The sequence below is a fragment of the Schistocerca americana genome, chromosome 2 (assembly GCF_021461395.2).
Source record: "Schistocerca americana isolate TAMUIC-IGC-003095 chromosome 2, iqSchAmer2.1, whole genome shotgun sequence".
NCBI lineage: Eukaryota > Metazoa > Arthropoda > Insecta > Orthoptera > Acrididae > Schistocerca > Schistocerca americana.
In genome coordinates this window covers 692,433,013-692,454,969 of record NC_060120.1, presented here as the reverse complement: position 1 = coordinate 692,454,969, position 21,957 = coordinate 692,433,013, and the positions used below count along the sequence as shown (strand labels likewise).

At 39.3% G+C, this 21,957-nt stretch overlaps 1 protein-coding gene across 2 annotated transcripts in view; it reads right to left on the bottom strand.

Moving 5' to 3' along the window:
* Window positions 1-257: 257 nt before the first annotated feature.
* The window catches only part of LOC124593035 (lysine--tRNA ligase), an 84,662-nt gene continuing 62,962 nt past the window's right edge, over window positions 258-21,957 (bottom strand). For both annotated transcript variants that reach the window (XM_047131893.1, XM_047131892.1), the window contains exons 9-10: window positions 9,963-10,106; window positions 258-1,226 (exon numbers count right to left, since the gene is read on the bottom strand). In XM_047131893.1, coding sequence (XP_046987849.1) covers window positions 1,152-1,226; window positions 9,963-10,106 — 219 coding nt within the window. In that variant the 3' untranslated portion in view covers window positions 258-1,151. The remainder of the gene's footprint in view (window positions 1,227-9,962; window positions 10,107-21,957) is intronic.

Here is a 21,957-nt window from a genome sequence, read left to right as displayed (position 1 = left end):
TCATGATCTTGAAAACATTTTTTAAGTTTCATGTTTAACTCTGCCCACACTTGTGCAGTATCAGAGAAGTTAGCTATATGTTGGATGTCCTGCAAACAACTATAGCTGAAATTCACAGTGCACTGTGTGAACAAATAGCCATTAATAATACCTAGATTTTTACATTTTAGGTTTTCATTTTCTGACTGACGCACTTGTCGATACATTAGGAAGATGATTGGTGGGACAGACAGGATCTCAAAAAGAAAACAAACATATGAGATTGAAAAGTTATTTCTTTGCTGTTTCCAATTAGGTTTCCTCTGGCTCTGGATGATTTTGACATAGATTGACCACTTTCTTTTTCAATACGAAAAAGCTACAGTTCCATCAGCAAGAATTTGCTGCTGCCCGGCAAGTAGCAAAACATTATTATGGTAAGTAAAAAACAGTGAGCACTGTTCTTAACAGCAAGATAAAACCGTGCTCTCTTTCTTCAAAGTGACAGGAAGCATGCACAACACACTGCTGTGTGCTTCGATGACACTTGCAGCATAAGGCAAATAATTAGTTACTTTCTCTCTCTCTCTCTCTCTCTCTCACACACACACACACACACACACACACACACACACACACACACACACACACACACGTCAATCCATTTAACTTGGGCAATGAAGAAAGATTCACACCTTACATTGTTTTCTAAAATTTTACAAAATTCACTTGCATCAATTGCATTCCTTTCCAACTGAAGCCTCCAACATGATAATTAGGAAACTAAAAATAAATAAAATCAGAAACTGTCCCCTTAACACTGGAGAAAAAACCGTGCTAAAGGTAGGATACCTAGGGCTTCCTTAAACATTATTCAACAACTGAGTTTCATTACTTCTGCCTCTTAAAAATACGCTCTGTATTTTTCTCACATATTCTCATATTCAATTACTGGCTTGCCATGGCCAGGGCAGCAGCACAATAAAACATAAAATTGCATGTGTCAAAATAGTCTTGCCAATGGGGATTTGTGGTCAACAACTGTCACTGAATTGAAGCAGAAATTGCACACCCCACAACATGAGTATCTTCATGTGATTTCACACGTATCCAGACGCAACAGTGGGAACTCTGCAGCCTTGTGTGTTCATCTTCCAAAAAATGGAACCTGGTCATTGCTTAATTTCATCATTCTCTTTGCCCTTATTAGGATCATCTGGTTTCATAGCTGGGAAAAACAGAACTTCCTGGAACACATGATAAAACAAAATTAATTTTTCAGTTATTTTATATATTTTACTGAGAGCTTCAAAGGAATTCTAATGTAACGGAAGTGTTACACACATTCTTATAGTGTAAATTTCAACAATATTTTTCAAAAATACAGAAATTGCTGTTATGTAACACTAAATTCAAATCAAATAAATGAGGTTTAATGTTGATAAAATTAGCAAGAAACACACTTGATAACAACATTAAATCAGCTATCAACAAGATTATCGCATGCCATCTACAGATTTTAATCATACACTAAATTTACTATTGATGTTTTTGTGTAGTAAAATAAGCAACATAAAGTACACCTTGCAACCTTCCCCACTGTCAAAAAAAGATTTGACTGGAAATAATATTGGGCATGTTACGATGTAATTGAGAGGAGGGGGGGGGGGGGGGTCAATTTACAAGTGGTTTATTGTCCAGCACAATCACGAATAATTTTAACAAGAAATTATTGGTTTTGGCTGTCACTGGCCATCTTCAGATCTGAAGAAGCAGCAATAATTATTCCCAAGTACACCAGGGAAAAAAAAACGTATTTTACTATGTTAAGCTGAAGCCAGCCACAATGCGGATTTCTCGCTCTTTTATGCATATTCCTTGAAATGAATGTTGAAACACCTACCAGTTTGTCATGTGTTTTCTCTTGTGAGTGAACTAATGCTTCACTCATATGATTTCAATATGGCTAGTAATGGCCAAATCTTTTTATTTCTTGCTGAAAATACACTCCTGGAAATGGAAAAAAGAATACATTGACACCGGTGTGTCAGACCCACCATACTTGCTCCGGACACTGCGAGAGGGCTGTACAAGCAATGATCACACGCACGGCACAGCGGACACACCAGGAACCGCGGTGTTGGCCGTCAAATGGCGCTAGCTGCGCAGCATTTGTGCACCGCCGACGTCAGTGTCAGCCAGTTTGCCGTGGCATACGGAGCTCCATCGCAGTCTTTAACACTGGTAGCATGCCGCGACAGCGCGGACGTGAACCGTATGTGCAGTTGACGGACTTTGAGCGAGGGCGTATAGTGGGCATGCGGGAGGCCGGGTGGACGTACCGCCGAATTGCTCAACACGTGGGGCGTGAGGTCTCCACAGTACATCGATGTTGTCGCCAGTGGTCGGCGGAAGGTGCACGTGCCCGACGACCTGGGACCGGACCGCAGCGACGCACGGATGCACGCCAAGACCGTAGGATCCTACGCAGTGCCGTAGGGGACTGCACCGCCACTTCCCAGCAAATTAGGGACACTGTTGCTCCTGGGGTATCGGCGAGGACCATTCGCGACCGTCTCCATGAAGCTGGGCTACGGTCCCATACACCGTTAGGCCGTCTTCCGCTCACGCCCCAACATCGTGCAGCCCGCCTCCAGTGGTGTCGCGACAGGCGTGAATGGAGGGACGAATGGAGACGTGTCGTCTTCAGCGATGAGAGTCGCTTCTGCCTCGGTGCCAATGATGGTCGTATGCGTGTTTGGCGCCGTGCAGGTGAGCGCCACAATCAGGACTGCATACGACCGAGGCACACAGGGCCAACACCCGGCATCATGGTGTGGGGAGCGATCTCCTACACTGGCCGTACACCACTGGTGATCGTCGAGGGGACACTGAATAGTGCACGGTACATCCAAACCGTCATTGAACCCATCGTTCTACCATTCCTAGACCGGCAAGGGAACTTGCTGTTCCAACAGGACAATGCACGTCCGCATGTATCCCGTGCCACCCAACGTGCTCTAGAAGGTGTAAGTCAACTACCCTGGCCAGCAAAATCTCCGGATCTGTCCCCCATTGAGCATGTTTGGGACTGGATGAAGCGTCGTCTCACGCGGTCTGCACGTCCAGCACGAACGCTGGTCCAACTGAGGCGCCAGGTGGAAATGGCATGGCAAGCCGTTCCACAGGACTACATCCAGCATCTCTACGATCGTCTCCATGGGAGAATAGCAGCCTGCATTGCTGCGAAAGGTGGATACACACTGTACTAGTGCCGACATTGTGCATGCTCTGTTACCTGTGTCTATGTGCCTGTGGTGTCATGTGATGTATCTGACCCCAGGAATGTGTCAATAAAGTTTCCCCTTCCTGGGACAATGAATTCACGGTGTTCTTATTTCAATTTCCAGGAGTGTATATTTGATTGTGGAAGACAGGAAAAAAACATCTTAAAAGTACTGTAACAATTACTGTTGTCTTAGTTGGGTAATTGGTTAAGGAGTATTTTTGTAGTGGTAGTATTAGCATTTTTCTCTCTCTGAAAATGTTTTTAAGCACCAGGATTAAATAAATAATAAATACATATATTTACTACTATCAAAATAAATTGGCTGTATGGCTTATGTTAGCTTCCTAGATAACAGGCTGTAATGGCAAAGAATAAATAAACCTAAAATCACTGCTGTCTGCACCAGGACTGGACTGTCATACTTTACACTAAGGAAAGGGCCAAAAAGGCATTTGTGCTTGACAAGGTCTCCAAGTCCATGACATGAAGTAGGGGACTGCCTATAGGAGCGAGGTATAGTGAGGACTGCGTATGCCCCGGAACCACTATGGTAGCTGTGAAGGTCCTACAGGAACCCTGAAAAGTGACGGCTAATGGGGCTCTGGTGAAGCTACGATGGGCCCAGCAAGCCAGTACGGGATTATGATTTCTGCTTTCAAAAATAGAACGGGTCTCAGAAAGGACGGATTTAATTGACGGCAAACTGGCTATAAACAAGGACTAAGATTTGGAACATTAAATATACAAACATTGACTGGAAAGTTGGTGGAGATGGTAGATATGATGGAAAGAAGGAAGTTAGACCTACTGGGGTTAGCTGAAACAAAATGTAAAGGAGAAGGAAGAAGAGGACTGAGGAAAGGCTACCAACTGTACTGGAGTGGAAATGAGGAGGGAAGGATAAATGGAGTTGGAATAGTAATAAGAGATGGATTAAAAGAGGAACTGAAGAGAATAAGTGACAGGATGATGACCAAATATCACTCAAGGGGACAACCATAGAGATAACACAAGTGTATGTGCCACAGGTGGATTGCACTTCTGAGGAGAAGCAAGAGTTTGAAGAGGAAATGCAGAAGCAGATGGGTAGGAAGAATATGATACTAATGGGAGATTTAAATGCACATGTTGGAAGAGAAAGACAAGGCTGCGAAAGTGTGCTTGGACCAGAGGGTTGGGGCTGCCGAAATGAGGAAGGTGGAAGACTATTGGAATTCTGTCAAAGGAACGGCTTGCTGGTTGGGAACGCTTGGTTCAGGAAAAGAGAGAGCTACAAGATTACCTGGTACAGTCTAGACTTGAAGAGATAGTCTATAGTTGATTACTTCCTGTACGATAGTGAGATGAATAGGATCATCATTGACATTAAGGTAATGCCATCAGAGGCCTTGGATAGCGACCCCAGTTTGCTGGTAATGAACCTGAGAGAGACTAAGGATAATAAAGAGACAGAAAACCAGGAAAGACGTATAAAGGGTATGGAAGTTGAAGGAGGAAGAAAGCAGGCTACAATACCTACAAGTAGTAAAGGAAAGCATCCCAAAGGATGAACCAAAAACGGTAGAAGAGGAATGGGGTAGATTCAAGGGAACATTAGTAAGTGCGGCGGAAGCAATATGTGGGAGAACAAGCAACAAAAAGAGATGGAAAGAAACACCCTGGTGGAATCATAAAACAAAGGATACAGTACAGAAGAAGAATAGAGCCTTTAGGGTATGGTTCCAGAAGAGAACAGTAGAGACAAGAGAAGAGTATCAGGCAAGTAAGAGAGAAGCAAATAGAGTGGATGGAACAGTGGACCAGAATGATGGAGCGGGATAGTGAAGGTTCAAAAAAGGTGTTACGAGGGTTATTCCAAAAGTAAGGTCCGATTCGCCGTAACTATTGAAATTTGGCGCCAATGACAAAACACACATGCGCGCCGACTCCCGGCAAGCCTTGCGCGTCAAACGCCGCCATTCGCTTTGTTACTGTTGCTGAGTGTAGTTCACAGTGTCACTTTACAATGTTTAAGACAATTGATCAGCCCGCCGATTGTGAAGTAAGGGCAGTGATACGGTTTTTGTCTGCAAGAAACAATTCAGCGGCGGAAATCCATCGGCAGATTACTGAAGTGTACGGTCCTAACATAATGAGCGACAGTGAAGTGCGCAAGTGGGTGCGAGCTTTTAATGAAGGACGGGATAATGTGCACGATGAACCACGGTGTGGCCGACCATCAGTGATTTCAGACGATTTGGTCAATGCGGTTGACAAAAAAATTCGTGAAGATCGCCGATTCACTATTACAGACGTAGACATGCATTTTCCGAATGTGAGTAGAACAACTTTGTACAGAATTGTGTCTGAACATTTGAAGTTTCACAAATTGTGTGCCCGTTGGGTTCCCAGGCTGCTTACTGAGCCCCAACGAATGAAAAGAATGGCTTTTGCTCTTGATTTTTTGGAGCGATATCATAAGGAAGGTGACAGTCTTTTAGACAATGTTGTCACAGGGGATGAGACATGGGTTTCTCACATCACTCCAGAGTCTAAACGTCAGTCAATGCAATGGCGTCACACGTCATCGCCAGTCAAGGTCAAGGCAAAGCAGACAATCTCAACACGTAAGGTTATGGCGACTGTGTTCTGGGATAGACGTAGAGTATTGTTAGTCGACTTTATGGAGAGAGGAACAACGATTAATAAAGCCGCCTACTGCGCTACCCTGACTAAACTTCGACGTGCAATCCAGAATAAGCGACGTGGTCTTTTGTCGTCTGGAATCTTGTTGTTGCATGACAATGCCAGACCCCACACTGCAAATGAAACGCAAGCTCTGATCAAGAAATTTGGATGGGAACAGATGGACCATCCTCCTTACAGTCCGGACCTGGCGCCAAGTGATTTCCACCTGTTCCGTTACTTAAAGGAGTTTCTCGGCGCTTCGACACAGATGATGAAGTGAAAGAAGCAGTTAAGGACTGGTTATCGTCACAGGCGGCCGATTTCTATAACATGGGCATTCAAAAGCTTGTTGAACGATGTGACAAATGTTTAAATAAGTATGGAAGTTATGTAGAAAAATAGATAAAGATGTAAGGAATGTAAATAAAACAATTGTTTTGAAAAAACATTTTAGTTTTGATTTTTTTTTTATAACCGGACCTTACTTTTGGAATAACCCTCGTATATGGGACGATTAAAAGTAAGAGGAAGAACGGTACGACAGATTATGCTTGAATGGTGAACCAAAGTGGACAAGATGTAGAGAATAAGGAGAACTCAAGAATATGTGGAAGGAGTATTTTGAAGAACTCCTGAACTCGAATGGAGACCTGGATGAGGAGGAAAAAGACGAGGAGAAAAAAAGAGGAGGAACAGCAATTAGAAAAAGATATTAGATGGGGAGAAGTGGAAGCGGCATTGGGCAAGATGAAGGGAGGGAAGTCACCAGGTCTGGATGACCTAAGTGTAGAGATGGTCAGAGCAGCAGGAGAGGTGGGGATACAATGGCTATATTGAGTAATGAAAATTGTGTGGGGACAAAAGATGATCCCAGAAGACTGGAAAAAGGGAATAATTGTCCCGATCTTTAAGAAGGAAAATAGAAAAGACTGCAAGAACTATCATTGAGTCATTTGTGCAAAGTTTTTTGAGAAAATTTTGGAAGCACAAATTCGGGCAAAATTAGACGGAAGAATGAGAGAAGAGCAACATGGCTTCAGGTCAGGAAGGTCCACGGTGGATCTAATTTTTGCTGTAAGACAACTGCAGAAACAGCACTATGAATATGGAATAGATCTACGGATGACCTTTGTGGACACTGAAGAAGCGTATCGTAGTGTACATAGAAGCGAAATGTGGAAAGCCCTGGAGAATAGAAGAGTAGCAAAATGTTATTTGGAGGATAAGGGAAATGTACCATGGAAGTGTGAGCTGTGTGAAAGTGGGAGGAGAGAGATCAGCTTGGATTGAATAGGGGAATGGCTTGAGGCAGGGAAGTGCACTTTCACCATTACTCTTCATTGTAGTGATGGATGAGTACAGTAGCACAAGTAATTGGTGAAAGGAAGATGAAAGCTATGGTGTTTGCAGATGATCTGATGATATGGGGGAATAAGGAGGAGGAAGTACAAGAGCAGTTGGACGTATGGGAATGAACAGTACAAGAATATGGGATGAAAGTTAGTATAAGTAAGGGTGAGATGATTATCAAAACAAGAAAGAAGGAGAGGGGAACAACGGGAATAACAATTGGTGGGGAACGATTGAGGAGAGTGGAGAGTTACAAGTACCTAGGAAGCCTGATACAGGAAGATGGAAAAAATGACAAGAGAAATAAACAAGCGGGGGAGAAAAGCAGAAGCATCTCGGAAGAGTGTCAGAAGCCTGATATGGAGCAAGGATGTATCGCAAATCAGTAAAAAGTACAAGCTAGTGAGATGAAATTCTTGAGAAACAGTATTGTAGTGACAAAGATAGAGATGTTGAGAAATGAGAGGATCAGAGAGTTAACGAAGGTGGAACCATTACAGGAAGAGATAGAGAAATCAAAACTGAGATGGCATGGACACATTAAGAGAATGGAGGAGAGGAGGATACCCAAGAGGATACACGAGACGAAACTGGAAGGAAAGAGACCAAGAGGAATACCGAGAGACAGATGGCTGAAAGGAGTAGAGGAATGCGTCCAGAAGAAAGGAGAAGACTGGACCAAAGTGAAGATGGAGAGACAGTGGCAAGACAGAAGATGATGTTCCATACAGACCTGGCCAGAGGCTGGAAACTGTCCAAGATGGTGATGATGATGATGATGAAGGTACATTTGTAAGATAGAAATTACAATTAAGAGATTTTTTTTTTGTTTGGCAACTAATAGATCACAGCCACCTGGCATTGGCTATTAGGTGACATGGTCAATTTGATTTCAAACTACTGCCAACTGTGAATACGCATCAGGCTTTGAGCTGTTTTCTGAGCACAATACTTACATACGTACATATTATACATGGGTGACTACAGATTTAGGTGGCTGCACAGAGGATCAAATGTACAAAGTAGCTGATCTTAAGATTAGCACAATAAATGAACTTGAATTGAGCTGAACTCCCAAATTTGTGTTGTAAAACGTATGTTTTACTTTTTTTTTTCTCTCATTTATGTTTTATTGCTGCAGTATAATTCTGCAGTAGTGGGATACATAATATTCTTTGTTAGACAATCCGTTTTTAGCAATCAAAATTCTAAAAATTTAATTGAAAGCTAAAACACTGAAAAATTCCCGGGTTTTTCCTGGTTGTCCCGGGACATATACACCCTGTAGAATACTATGTTAGATGTGAATGAGAGCATTTTATGCTTTCCATCTGGTCACGTAAGAAGCTCGCGGTAATGCTGGAGTTTTGCCGAATATTATTTCATTCTCTTTAAAAATTAAATGACGTTCAAAGCTATATTGTTTCTTTGCTCATCTCTATTTACGTCTGAACTGCAACTGCTCACATCATTGCAGGTTAGCTGGACTGTTGGCTGGCCAGTGCTGTCCAAGTTTAATCCGCCGGTAAAGCTGTTGTTCCGCATTATCGCTCAGTCTATGTCCGTATAACGCAACATACAACATATCTTTATGGTTGTATGTGACTGTACTGCTCACTGCTTGGCTTTCGCTCCACATGGAACGAAATCCAATGAAATTCAAGCAAACGCAGAAGAATACATGGTGCAATGTTTACGTCAGGTTTATTCTTATTATGAACAGAGTACAGTACTGTTGCATGACAGTGACAGAAAATGAATGATCATGTTACAAGCCACATAATGTGAAATCAAAATTTTGATACAGACATTTACTGAACAGGGTATTCATGAGATTTGGGAGCAAATGCCTCCCACACTCACTTTATATTTGCAGTGTGGTGAGTAGTGATCTATCATGTACAGTTCATGAACATTCCATCCTTATATTCATATTTTCTCTGCTGCATTTTCCATTGATGTAGTTTTATGTTATAGTTATAGTATGGGTTTAGTATGTTGGCAAAGGATGTACACAGGACAGTTCTTACACTGCAGATGTCCACAAGAACGCAAGAGAAAAGAGGGACGGCCTGACATTACAGAATGTACTCAAAACGTTCTGTTAACTGTACCACATGTACAGATACTGTTAAAATTATATCTCCGACATAAACAGCGAAAAAACAAATAAGTCTGGAATTGACTCACAGAAAGGCTGAGCAAAAAAATTAATCTAATATGACTGGACTTTGTGTATCATCAGACTGATAGATAGCTTCTGAAATATTTTGTGCTGTGATTTTTCATTTGGCACATTCACATAGGACAAGCAATATTTTATAAAAATATTTTCAGTTCACTTAACATGAACTGCTCCGCATGAAGCATTTATATGGTATTATTCAACTAGAATCAAAGAAATGCAGTCAAGGTAACTGTATTAACCACAAATGTACAATGTATTATCGCATTACAAAAAATATTAGGCACAGCATTCTACTCCATTTTTGTGAACAACATATTAGCTTTGAAATCCTCTGAAAAATGCCCTTGCAAACAACTGGTACCGCATATATGGCAGGTAAATGCTCCTTCCACTATGAGATTTTATGTTACACTTCTCTAAGAATGCTATTGACACCTGAGATACGCTAACTACCAAATTAAAGATGGTGTTTTTTATCAATTTACAAACCTTTATATTGTTTGAATCAGTCAAGAACATTGTAACCCTGTCAATTCCCATTCCCCAACCAGCTGTTGGAGGCAAACCATACTCAAGTGCTGCGCAGAAGTTTTCATCTATAAGCTGAGCTTCATCATCACCAGCAGCTTTGTCCTGCAAACAAAAGAAATTACTAGAAATAAAGATAATAAATAAAAACAGCACATTTTTGCTGCACATGATAAATGGGGGTTAAATATTTTACACTCTAATCAAATGACTGCTTAATATTCTGTTAAAAATTACTTTTGGATTTATACTTCAGCTAGAGCACATGGGAATGCCACAGTCCATTCGGAACACACACACACACACACACACACACACACACACACACAGTCTTACAGTTTTAATTTTAGTTTGTTTTACGATAGCAAAAATATAAGACAATATTCAAAACGTTTATGAAAATACATTTCCTGGCAGATTGAAACTGAGCACTGAACTGGGACTCTAAACTGAGACCTTTGCATTTTGTGGGGAATGTCTTCTATAGGCTGAGCTATCCAAGCACAACTCACGACATGTCCTTCCTTCCAAATTTCACAGAAGTTCTCCTGCATAACTTGCATGACTAGCAGTCCTGGAAGAAAATGTAATGTCAAGGATAGCTTAACCAGAACCTAGAGGATTGTTCCCAGAATGAATTTTCACTCCGCTCTGACTTGAAACTTCCTGGCAGATTAAAAAAGTATGCTGCAGCAGAGTCTAACCTGCATACTCCACTGCAGAATGAAAATTCATTCTCTAAATAATTTCCTAATGTGTTGCTAAGCCGTTTACCCACCTTATCCTATCTTCCAGGAGTGCTAGTCCCACAAAGTATGCAGAAGATCATCTGTGAAATTTGGAAAGTAAGAGAACCTGTACTGTCAGAAGTACACGAAGAAGAAGAAGAATCCCAGACTGAGTCAAGATGTATGTGAAGAAGCAGTTACTTGTGTAAAATATGCTAACAAAGAATTATGGCTGGTGGTAATCTAGTCTCTTCGATAACTATGGGAATAACTTTTTATCTGATTTATTTATGTATACATCTACTGCTCCTCCTCTTTCATAACTAAACTGCTGTTTTATATAGTAAGGGGAACTTTGCTTAACGAGCATCTCCCATAACATGCAATTCGCATAACGAACAAAATAAACTGTAAAAAATGACTGACTTAGCAAGCGATGTTTTACATAACGAGTAACAACGACTTATCGTGGTGTCACCAGTGGTTTGCACGTGACGGGGGAAATGTTCAACAAATGTTCAACAACCTTTCACCGCTGGCTGTGGCATATGAACAATGTCTTTAGTATGTACTATTGTCTGGGTTAGCACACTTCCGGCTACCATCTTAGTGCTGCTTGTGGTCACACATTTTTCTAAACTTGGGTTCACAGTGTTTTTTGTGTGCAAATTTTCATAACTTTTGTAGAAATGTCCTTGAAGATAAATGTGCAAGAAGACGACCATAAGAGAAAGAAAATGACCTTAGAAATGAATGTAAAATCAATGAAAAAGCCAAAAGTGGTGTGAACATTGCTGATTTAGCATGCATATAGAATCTGTCTATATCATCTATATGCACTAACAACAAGAACAAGATTAAGGAGATAGATTCTTCAAAGGGAGTGACGGGAGTATCTAGACAACAGGTTTGTATTCAGGACAATGTCGAAAGGTTGCTCCTTATATGCATGAATGAAAAGCAACTGCAAGGCAACACTATTAACAAAAATACCATTTGTGAGAAGGCGAGAATGATTTTCGCCGACCTCATTAAGAAGACACCAGGATCATCAGTGACTGAAGAAGTGTTTAAGGGAAGCTGTCGATGGTTTGAGAAGTTTACGAGAAGAACCGGCATGTACAGTGTTGCGAGGTACAATGAAGCAGCCAGCTCCGACACAAAGGCAGCAGAGAAATTCATCAGCAACTTCAAGATGTTTGTAAATTCTGAGGGTTATCTACTGCAACAGGTTTTTAATTGTGACGAGATGGGTCTATTCTGGACAAAAATGTCGAAGCGTATATTTATAACAGCAGAGGAGAATGCATTGCCTGGTCACAAGCCAATGAAAGACTGGCTCAAACTGGTATTCTGCACCAACGCAAGCAGCAATTTGAAAATTAAACTGCTGTTTAAAAGAGTAAAGTCCAGATGAGCAGGTTAAATGTGATGTGGAGGTCAACCAACAAGGTTTGTGTTGCATGTATCTTTTTTGTGATTGATGAAGTGTTTGATCCTTCGGTGAAAAAATATTTGCTTGGGATGAATCTGTGACTCCAAGCCTTGCTTGTTATGGACAACACTTCAGCTGGTTCTCCAGGCCTACAAGACCACATCCTTGAAGAATTTCATTCATCAACATCCAATATCTGCCTCTTAACACCACTCTGTTGTCCCAGCCTATGGACCAGCAGATTATTTACAACTTTAAGAAGCTATACATTAAGGCACTCTTTGGGCATTGCTTTGAGTTGACTGAAGCTACCAAGGAGAGTTAATACATCACTCAATTTAGACTCTTACAGTAGTAACCATAGCGAGAGACAATGGAGGTGCGAACTTAAGATGCATGAATTGCTGCTGGAGAAGTACCTGCCAGCCACACACTTGAAATAATCCACATTCGCAACCTCCTTACAGGGCCAATACTCAAATATCAGTACAAGTGGCAACCATAAAAAGGTGGTGCCAGGTATAGATAATTGAAGTAATTAAAACATTGTAAAATTTTCCATTGGATTAATTAATTTTTGTGTTCTTTGATACATGAAACGAATAATATTGCCACGGGAAAGAGAGGACACATCACAAAAGAAGGATATGCAAGGACAAAGAATAAAATTTGCATAGGAAGTACCAGAAAGAGCACCTGTGAAACCCATTGAGAAGGTAGGAAAATTCTAACTTATAGCTTGCATGGTGTGCTTGGTAGTGCCTCACTCATATTTAATAGTAGTAGTAGTAGTAGTAGTAGTACCACCACCTCTCCCTTTCCATCCCAAAAATTGGAGCATTTTAACTAGTAAAATAGTGTATTTATTAAAAATCATTTTTGACTGATAATTTTGAGGAAGTGTAAGAGTGACAACAATGAGTTGCAGTGTATGTTCGCAACATGTAACAGGATAATTCAGAACATTTTCTCAGAATAATTAAGAAAGGGATATTCATTTTAAAGTTTTACAATTAGTAAATCACAAGGACAAAAATGGATACAGCAGATAAAAGCACTGTTGACAATTCAGTAATTAATGTACAAGTACAAAATGTTGCCACGACTAATGCAACGACAAATGATAGTGTGAACATGTAAGGAGTTGGACGAAAATCGCTTGTTTTATTTAAGCTCAATTATAACACAGGATAGCAATGTTGTGATTAATGACACAACTTTATTTATGGTAGACAAAATAAATTCGTGAATATCACTGGAAAGCATGTTTTCACATGAGGCTCGTGCAGATTCTAGTAGATCTAAAATTTCTGCATCGAGCGAAATGGACCTGAATGTAATCAGATACAATTCAGTAGGTGTCCTAAATTATACCCCAACAGTGATACAACTTATGCAAGGATGATGAAAACTCTTAATGATTTTAGGAACAAACAAACACAAAAACTTAATGAACTAACACAAAACTTTAATGATCTAACACCAAAATTTAATAAGTTAAGACAAAAAATGAAGATTCTTCAACACAACAAACACAAACATTTAATGATTTTAGGAATCATACGGCACAAAAATTTGAGGGACTTTCAAATGAACAAATGCAAAAATTTGATGAGTTAAATAAAAAGTTGCACACTGACCTGTCAAATGGTTTAACATGCAAGGTACTCAGTCAGAAATTTACACCAAAGTGTAAAAGAAGCAAGATACTACTACAAAGTTACAAACTACATCACGGTGTATATGCGGACAAGGAGAAAAAGTCCCGAATTTCCTAGTTAAAAATACAGTTTTTCTTGGGTGAAAATATACTTTTCTGTGTTAAGTGACAGTGTATTCTCCACTGGAACTGTAAAACTTCCTTTGAATGATTAAGGTTTTATACACTGGCGTAGAACTTTCCGACACTTTCGGAAATGAAACACAGGGGGGAGGGGGAATCACATTTCTCAAAGATCTTTGATGTGCAGCAACATGTACGCTGCATACTTTTGTATTATGAAAGTATAAATTCGAATTATACCAAACACAGCATGTTAGTTTCTGAAGCACGGAAACTGCGATTGCAAAGTGCTTTTGTAAACCATTCATGTCATATGTCCTTGGCAGCCAATGACAGCAGATATTCAGAACATAGGACATGTGATGTAGTCAGCCAATAGCAACATCACTTAAGTAGAGCGAACACACAAATAGGGAAAGTTAATGGTGTATGTTAATACGCATATGTAGTTATAAGACAAGCTAAGCTTTCACATATTATATTGGTCCTTTTTGCATGTGTTATGGTTTAAGATACATCACACAAATGTGCTAGTAAAATTTTAAATAATGACGTGAATGTATGGTCTTCTGGGCTCAGAATTCTTCTAAATGGGAATGTCTGGTCTTCTGGGCTCAAAATTCTTTTAAGTGGCTGGTCCTCAAAGTATTAAGTTTTAAATGAGAATCAAACACTTTGGGATTTAAGAAATTCATCGCACTCTCTCACATGTGACATAATTAATCTTGCATAAAACGAAATTTATTTTGAAAGCAACGCTTTTCAAACAACCATTCACAATACTTTTCCGCAGCCTGTTCGAAATAGGTTCTTTTCAGCAGTTGCCAGAGAGCGCCAGAAAACAGGCATGCCCAGTTATGATGACAGAGGAAGCCCGTACGTTTGCACGCATAAAGCATTAAGAGATCTTACATTATGTCATGAAGAAACAAGACACCAGAGGGTACTCCTCGAACATCGGATTTTTGTAAACCTTACCAAAGAGCAGAATTCGACTTTTAAGTGCACATTCATATGACTAGATTCACAATGAAATAGGCCCCACAATCTGATATTAAGCTTTTCAGTGTGGTTTTCGACATGTAAATTTTCTTGGAATGCCAGTACTGTATTATTCAAGTTTGGTTCTTTATTATGGCATAATGCCATATCCGCCAGAAGATGAACACCTGCACTTGAAATTCCATTAACAGCTGAAACTAGCCAATAGTGTGGAATGAAACACTCCGTTTCAAATAAATTGAGTGCCTCTGCGGAAAAGATTAATATAAGCCAAATTTCTTTAGCAAACTGTCAAAAATAACTTCTTTGTCCTGCAAGGTGATGAAGGCTTGACTGTCAAAAATGTTGAAATAAAATCAGAAAACTGAAACTGGTATTTTAGCCTTCCATAATTATGTGAATGTATTTTTACTAATGTGATAGCTTCCGCCCACAGAAATCTGTTTTGTTTTAATTTGAAGTGAGAACTGTAAACGAAGTGGAAATAGCAAAATCACTGCACATAAACTGCGATCAAGTGGAGACTATTATTTGTGAGGAAAATGCACCAACTGTAACCACCAAGTCTCTTTCTTTTCTCTTCAAGTGGAAATTGCTGCACAGAAGAATACCCAAGTGGTGTCTTTACTTGCATGAATTCAGTTTCAAGGTAGTGTACATCAAAGGCAAACAAAACACAATTGCTGATACTTTGTTGCGGCTTTAACTAACAGAATTTCGAAATTCTGCATCCTATTTATGCAAGAAAAAACACACCAATCATATTATGTAAAAACGAGCTATAGCCCAAAGCAATAAGATTCACACTGGAAAAATACAAAGACTCAAACTTGAAGGAGATGATGTTAATAACAAACATTTTTTATACTATTTATAAAGGAGTACTGTTTCACCGACGTACACCTAACCAAGAATGGTGGTGCATATGTTTACCTGAAAAGTTTATAGATGAATTCATTCTTTACAATCACAATGTATGGAGTCATTATGATGTTTCTAAATGCACTGATAAGGTAACCATGTACTGCTACTCCCCCAAAATCCGTCACTAAATTCTCCACATAATTCAAAAATGTATTACTTGTCACAAGACCACAAATGTTTCAGCAAATCAAAATTAATTATTGGGGGAGGGGAGATTAATACAGAAACCAAACTGTATTGTGATGTACAATAAATTATGAACAATGTAGTCAGAGCTGATAAATATCTTTTGAATAGTGGGGTGATCAACAATTCGGTGCAGCCGCTGTGGAGGCAACTGAAGCAATCTGGCCTAAAATATGAGCACTGAGCACCTGCTAAGGATCAACTTGGTCAAGTGTCAGGGAACATGAAAGAACTTACCATTCCAAGTCCCATCAGCATCAGATACTGGTAGGTGCAGCTACATTCAAATAAGGAAAAGACACTGATTTTGCATGCTTCTTACAAAAATTGCCAGGAGCTGAAACAACGACCAGGGTGCAGCAGTCTGCATGCATTGCGTTAAGTATGTAACTGGCTTATGTGATGTTTTTCCCAAGTACGTTAAGTTGTATGCATTGAGGTCAGTGACTGCTAGTTCTATTATTAGAAGAATTACAGACGACTATCTCCAGAGAGTAGGAAAGCTGCAGATACTGTTAACTGACAATAGTAGAAACTGCTAACTTATAATGCGTCATCATACTTCACAGGTAACAGATGAAAGGAATTCACGATCACAAATAAAATAGAACACATACCACTATCACAAATCCAGCCTGAAGCAAGCCCCATAGGAAGGATGTTTAAAGAATTTAACATATTTATGTGCTTCTACGCACCACAGAAACACACACAATGCATCAAGTTCATCTCGCCATTTCAGCAAATCTTTAATAACTTGCCACACACTTGTACTTTGACAGGTTTTACAACAACTGAATTAATGTATGAGAAACGAGAAATGAGTAAGTGGGAAAAACCACTGCCTAAAGTACCCAAGGGAGGTATGTCATTTGAAGAAAAAATATGCCAAGCCTTGATTGATCTAGGAGAAAAGGCCGAGCGAGAAAAAAATCTTACGACAGAAGATTAGGGGACACTGCACAATTCAATATAGGACAAGAAGTATTGTTTCAAATGTACCCAAAGTCTATCAAATATGGAAAACTTCACAAGTTGCAACTCTTATACAGTGCCCATTTGTAACTACACACATCCCTCATCCAGGATAGTATAGACTAGTTTATCCTATCAGTTGAAAGCACAAGGGCCCTTAAAAACCTTAAAAACATAAGGATGTAAAGAAATTTGTGTGCTGAAAGGGTCTGACAAAACATTAAGCCAACTGATGAAGTTGTTGTGCATAAGTACAGTGAAAATATTTCACTGTAAATTATGAATGATGTAAATTCATTTTAGGATAAGTTTCTCCCTTGTTATTTATAAGTGTGTAATTAGAAATATGGGACATTATTAGTGATTTAAGATTTTGTTCACTGACAAAAAGATGTTGGGAAATAAGTAATAAGCTGAATTTAATCGCAAAGATGCATAATTCACTACAAAAAGTACACACACATTCCAACAGCAAACTGATAAATGTGGAAGGGAGAACTAAATGATGTAGCATTACGACAAGAGGTAACATGGAAGCGCTGTAGAATCTGAATCCCAGGACAGTGACCTTGGCGCATGTGCGAAAGCAAAATGAATCCAACACACTGATTAATGCACCAGACTGTCTGCTGACATTAGTGTCTGTTTCCCAAGTAGAATAGAGGTGAAAGATAATGAATATAAATTTATTACTACAGATAAATATAAATTGACTACAGAAATAAATACCGAGATCTACACTATAACAATAAAAATAATGTAAGAAAATAAAATGAACTAACTATGGAAAGATCTCTACACACTAAGTCACTATTCACAATATATACACAAAAATCTACATTATGATTATACATAAAATAAAGTCCTATAGTACAGTAAATCTGTATATACCATGAAAGAATGAAGAATTCTAGGGATATGCTCATACTCTGAATAAGCTACGGGAGGGGGTAATGGCACTGTGCCTTGCCAGGAAGATACCAATTAATGGAAGAGACGCAAAAGGTAAGTCGAAGCGATAGATATGCTGTCAATATTTGTGCTCTCACAAAAATGGGTTGAATTCTGACAAACTGTCAGAAAATAATGAACTAAAAACATCTGCATACTAAATGAAAATATACAGGCAGATAAAAAAAATAGTGTCCAGTACTTTGAGTCTGTCAAATGTGTCAGTAGGGTATTATGATGTCTTACTCGCAGTACTCTACCTACCATTAGGTGGTCTGCAGTCACTTATGTGGTTCGAGACATGTTGAAGGCTATGTTAGTGTGTCTTACTGTACAGTACAGTCAACCCTGGGTACTGTATTATGGTGTTTTACCTTCTTCCAAACACAGATTCACTTATGTGTTTACTGATATTGTGCTGTTTATATGTACAAATAGTGTAACACATTTACATCTTCCCCCTTCAACTACTTGTTGGGAATGGAAGCCTACTACTCAACAAGTGAAATGGTGGATATGATATTCTGCTATGGCTCAGCAAATGGACATAGGCTGCGAGCTTGTGCCTGATATGTTGTTAAACATCCACAGTGCAGAGGGCCCTCTGATAATATGTTCGGCAGACTTTCCCAGCATCTGACGGACACAGGTACCCTTGCACCTTGGAAGACCGGCAGTGGAAGGCCCTGCACAGTCTGCACACATGACATGGAGGAGCATGTGCTATGTTCAGTGGATGAAACCAGACACCAGTGTGCGACAATTAGCAGCAGCAGAGGGCCTGTCAAACTCACTTATCTGGGGGAGGAGTGTACTTCATGAACAGTTGCAGTATCCATATAATTTACAGTTTGTTCATGCTCTAAGGCCACACATTTACAGCGTGTTCATGTTCTAAAACCACAGGATCATCATGGCAGATGGCGGTTCTGTCAATGGCTGTAGAAAAGTGTGGCTTCACATCCAAGATTTTATTTACCAATGAAGCAGGGTTCACAAGAGATGATGTGAATTCCTATAACCAGCATGTATGGGCAGATGTAAATCCCCAAGCAATTCAGGAAAAGGGCATCAACACTGATTCTCAATCAACATATAGGTACACGTACTAGGTGATAGATTAATAGGGTCATAAGTTATCAGAGGTGTACTATCTGGACTTTCTCATTAATGTATTGCCTAACTTGCTGGGGGCTATGCCATTGCAGCAACAAATACAAATGTGGTTCATGCTTGGTGGCGCACCAGCACACTTTCACCAAAATGTGCGTGGACATCTCATGCAGATATTTCAGAACTGCTGGAATGGTTGGGGTCGGGGCACCTTGGCCTGTTTGTTCCCCAGACCTAAATTCCCTACAGTTTTGGTTATGGGGACACTTCAAGGAACTGGCCTATGCCGTGTCTATGACAGGAAGTATGCATTTACAAACCTATGTTTATTGGAATTATTTTTCTTGTTTCGATGAGTACTACCACCTCTCAAAGTATTTGATACTTTTTTTTTTCAATACCCTGCGCATGTCGTAAGTGTGAACGATACGTTTGTTGGCCTTCGAGCAACTACGTACTTAGTTTCTAAGTTAATATTAAGTTTTTTAACAGGGAATGATGCAAGGATATGCTCCAGTAATGAGGAGAAAGAATTAAAGTAGCTGCTACCAAAAGAAATGGGCCACACCGCAATATGAGTAATTGTTATTCACATATGTTGAGAGAGAGAGAGAGAGAGAGAGAGAGAGAGAGAGAGAGAGAGTTATACATGATCATGGCTTATCTGAATGGCCTTCCCCTAACATTTCTTTTGACATAACTTTCACAGCACAGCATTTATGTATATGCATATTACAGTGCACAGGAACTGTATCTCACAGTGAAAAGTACACTGAAGTACAATCATTATAGGTACTTTTAAGCAAATGACATTAATACACTTATATGACACAATGATGCGAGAATTTTATCTGAAGTGGTACCAAATGTCGCAAAACACAAAGAAGCATTCACAGAGAATTTTCTCAATTATTGTGTGATATGTAAATGATGGATTTCAGCAGGAGATAACGGATGCTTCCTTCCATTCCTTATCATAACTCCCCGTAGATTAGTAGACCACCTCTTGCTAGAACAGAGAGGCGTAGCTAAGTGTAATTATGTGTGAGAGGAGCTGCTAAGAGGTTCATGCATAGCATCAGATTACAATTATGATTTTCAGTCCTAACATGTAACAGGTTTTCAAATTATTCACGCAAACAAAGATTACGTCATCGTTTAAAAGTTAAAGGGAGTACTAGCTCATTATTAAAGTTGTGAACATAAATGATTTATTAATGATGAGAATTAATATAAAATACTTTGTCATGGAAATGTTGCTTTATGAATTCTGAAGGTGAAATGACTTCTTCAATGTTATTCACTTGTACTTAAATATCGTTATGCAAACATAGAAAGTGATGTGACAAATTCATGTATAAACATGTAAATAAGTAAAATGTATCACACACACACACACACACACACACACACACACACACACACACACACACACATCAATGTGCACTTATCCAACAGTGCTACCCTCCAGACCCTATAATGATGTGCAGTTCATTATCGTCTGCAAAGTTATAGACCAAAGGCTGGACTCTTCTCTATAGTTGCACCAATGTAACTGCAAGGCAAGGCACATGCACAGCGAACATCACTTAACGTTTGGAGATGTGTTCACACAAACTGAGAGAGGCAGTTATACCTCAATAATGGAGCAAAAGACTAATTCAAACATGCCCTTTGTCGAGTCATGATCTCTCAGAAACTGAACCTTTAAAAGTTTATAAATTTCATGTAAATTACTTGTAGTATAAACAAAGATAATGCATGCAGGGGATAAATAAGAAATAAACTCAGCCACAAATAAAGGGATTTTGATCCCCAGCCAGGCCAAAAAGTAGTTTAAGAGATACTTTTATATAAAATTTGATTATTTATGTTACATATGTTTGTAAAATACATCACTACCGTATGCTGTTGTCCAGTAATCATGGAAAACACCGATACAGTTGTGATAGATTTTATTTTCGTTTAGCTGTAAAGTATTTGTCATTATTTTACTGGAACATTGTGTTGGGCAAAAATTCAATGTAAAAGTGCCTGTGCCAAAAAGAGATGTGCAAAAAGAAAGAGGAACATATACTGTATTCTAATGTTTCCTTAAGCTGGTATCACATTTTTCACTCTTCCATTGTCTGCCTTTTCCCATCCATGACTCTGGGTGCAGTACTGTGTGTATGTCAGACAACAACATGTATTTGTTTAAAAGTTTTCACAATACATCTTCTGGAAAATGTGGCAGTTTCTTACGTTTATAAACTGTACAATTTGAACATGATTCATGGATACATCATAGCCTGCAAACTTCAGAAAACACAGCAACATTGTCTATGATTGTATTATACTGTATTCTTTATCACGGAGCTGGATGGTGCATACTTTTCTTCATGGACGAAGAGGTAAATATCACTCTGTTCAAAGGAGAGTTAATATATCACTGAATTTGCACTGTTACAATGGTAACTGTAGCGAGAGGCTGTGGAGGTGCAAACTTAAGATGCTGAGAAAGTATCCACCAGCAATACATCTCGAAATTATCAACATTATTCATACTTCCTTATAGTGCCAGTACTCAAATACCAGTATACAAAGCTGTGTAAATGTTATTTTGTACTAATCAACTCTGAAGGAGGTCATCACCTGGAAGCTTAGCTGTATTTTTAGTGTTGTTCACGAACTTAATGACCACTGAATGCCTCAATTATATGGCAAATTGTTTGCTTTACTCCACAAGGACTTTCCAGTGTCATACAACATTAGATGGTAGTCAGTATATGAGCAGATGTGTTGCTCAGTGGAACATTAAACACAGGGTACTGAAGAAACTCTGTGCTCAAAATAACATATTATGACAGAGTAAATAAT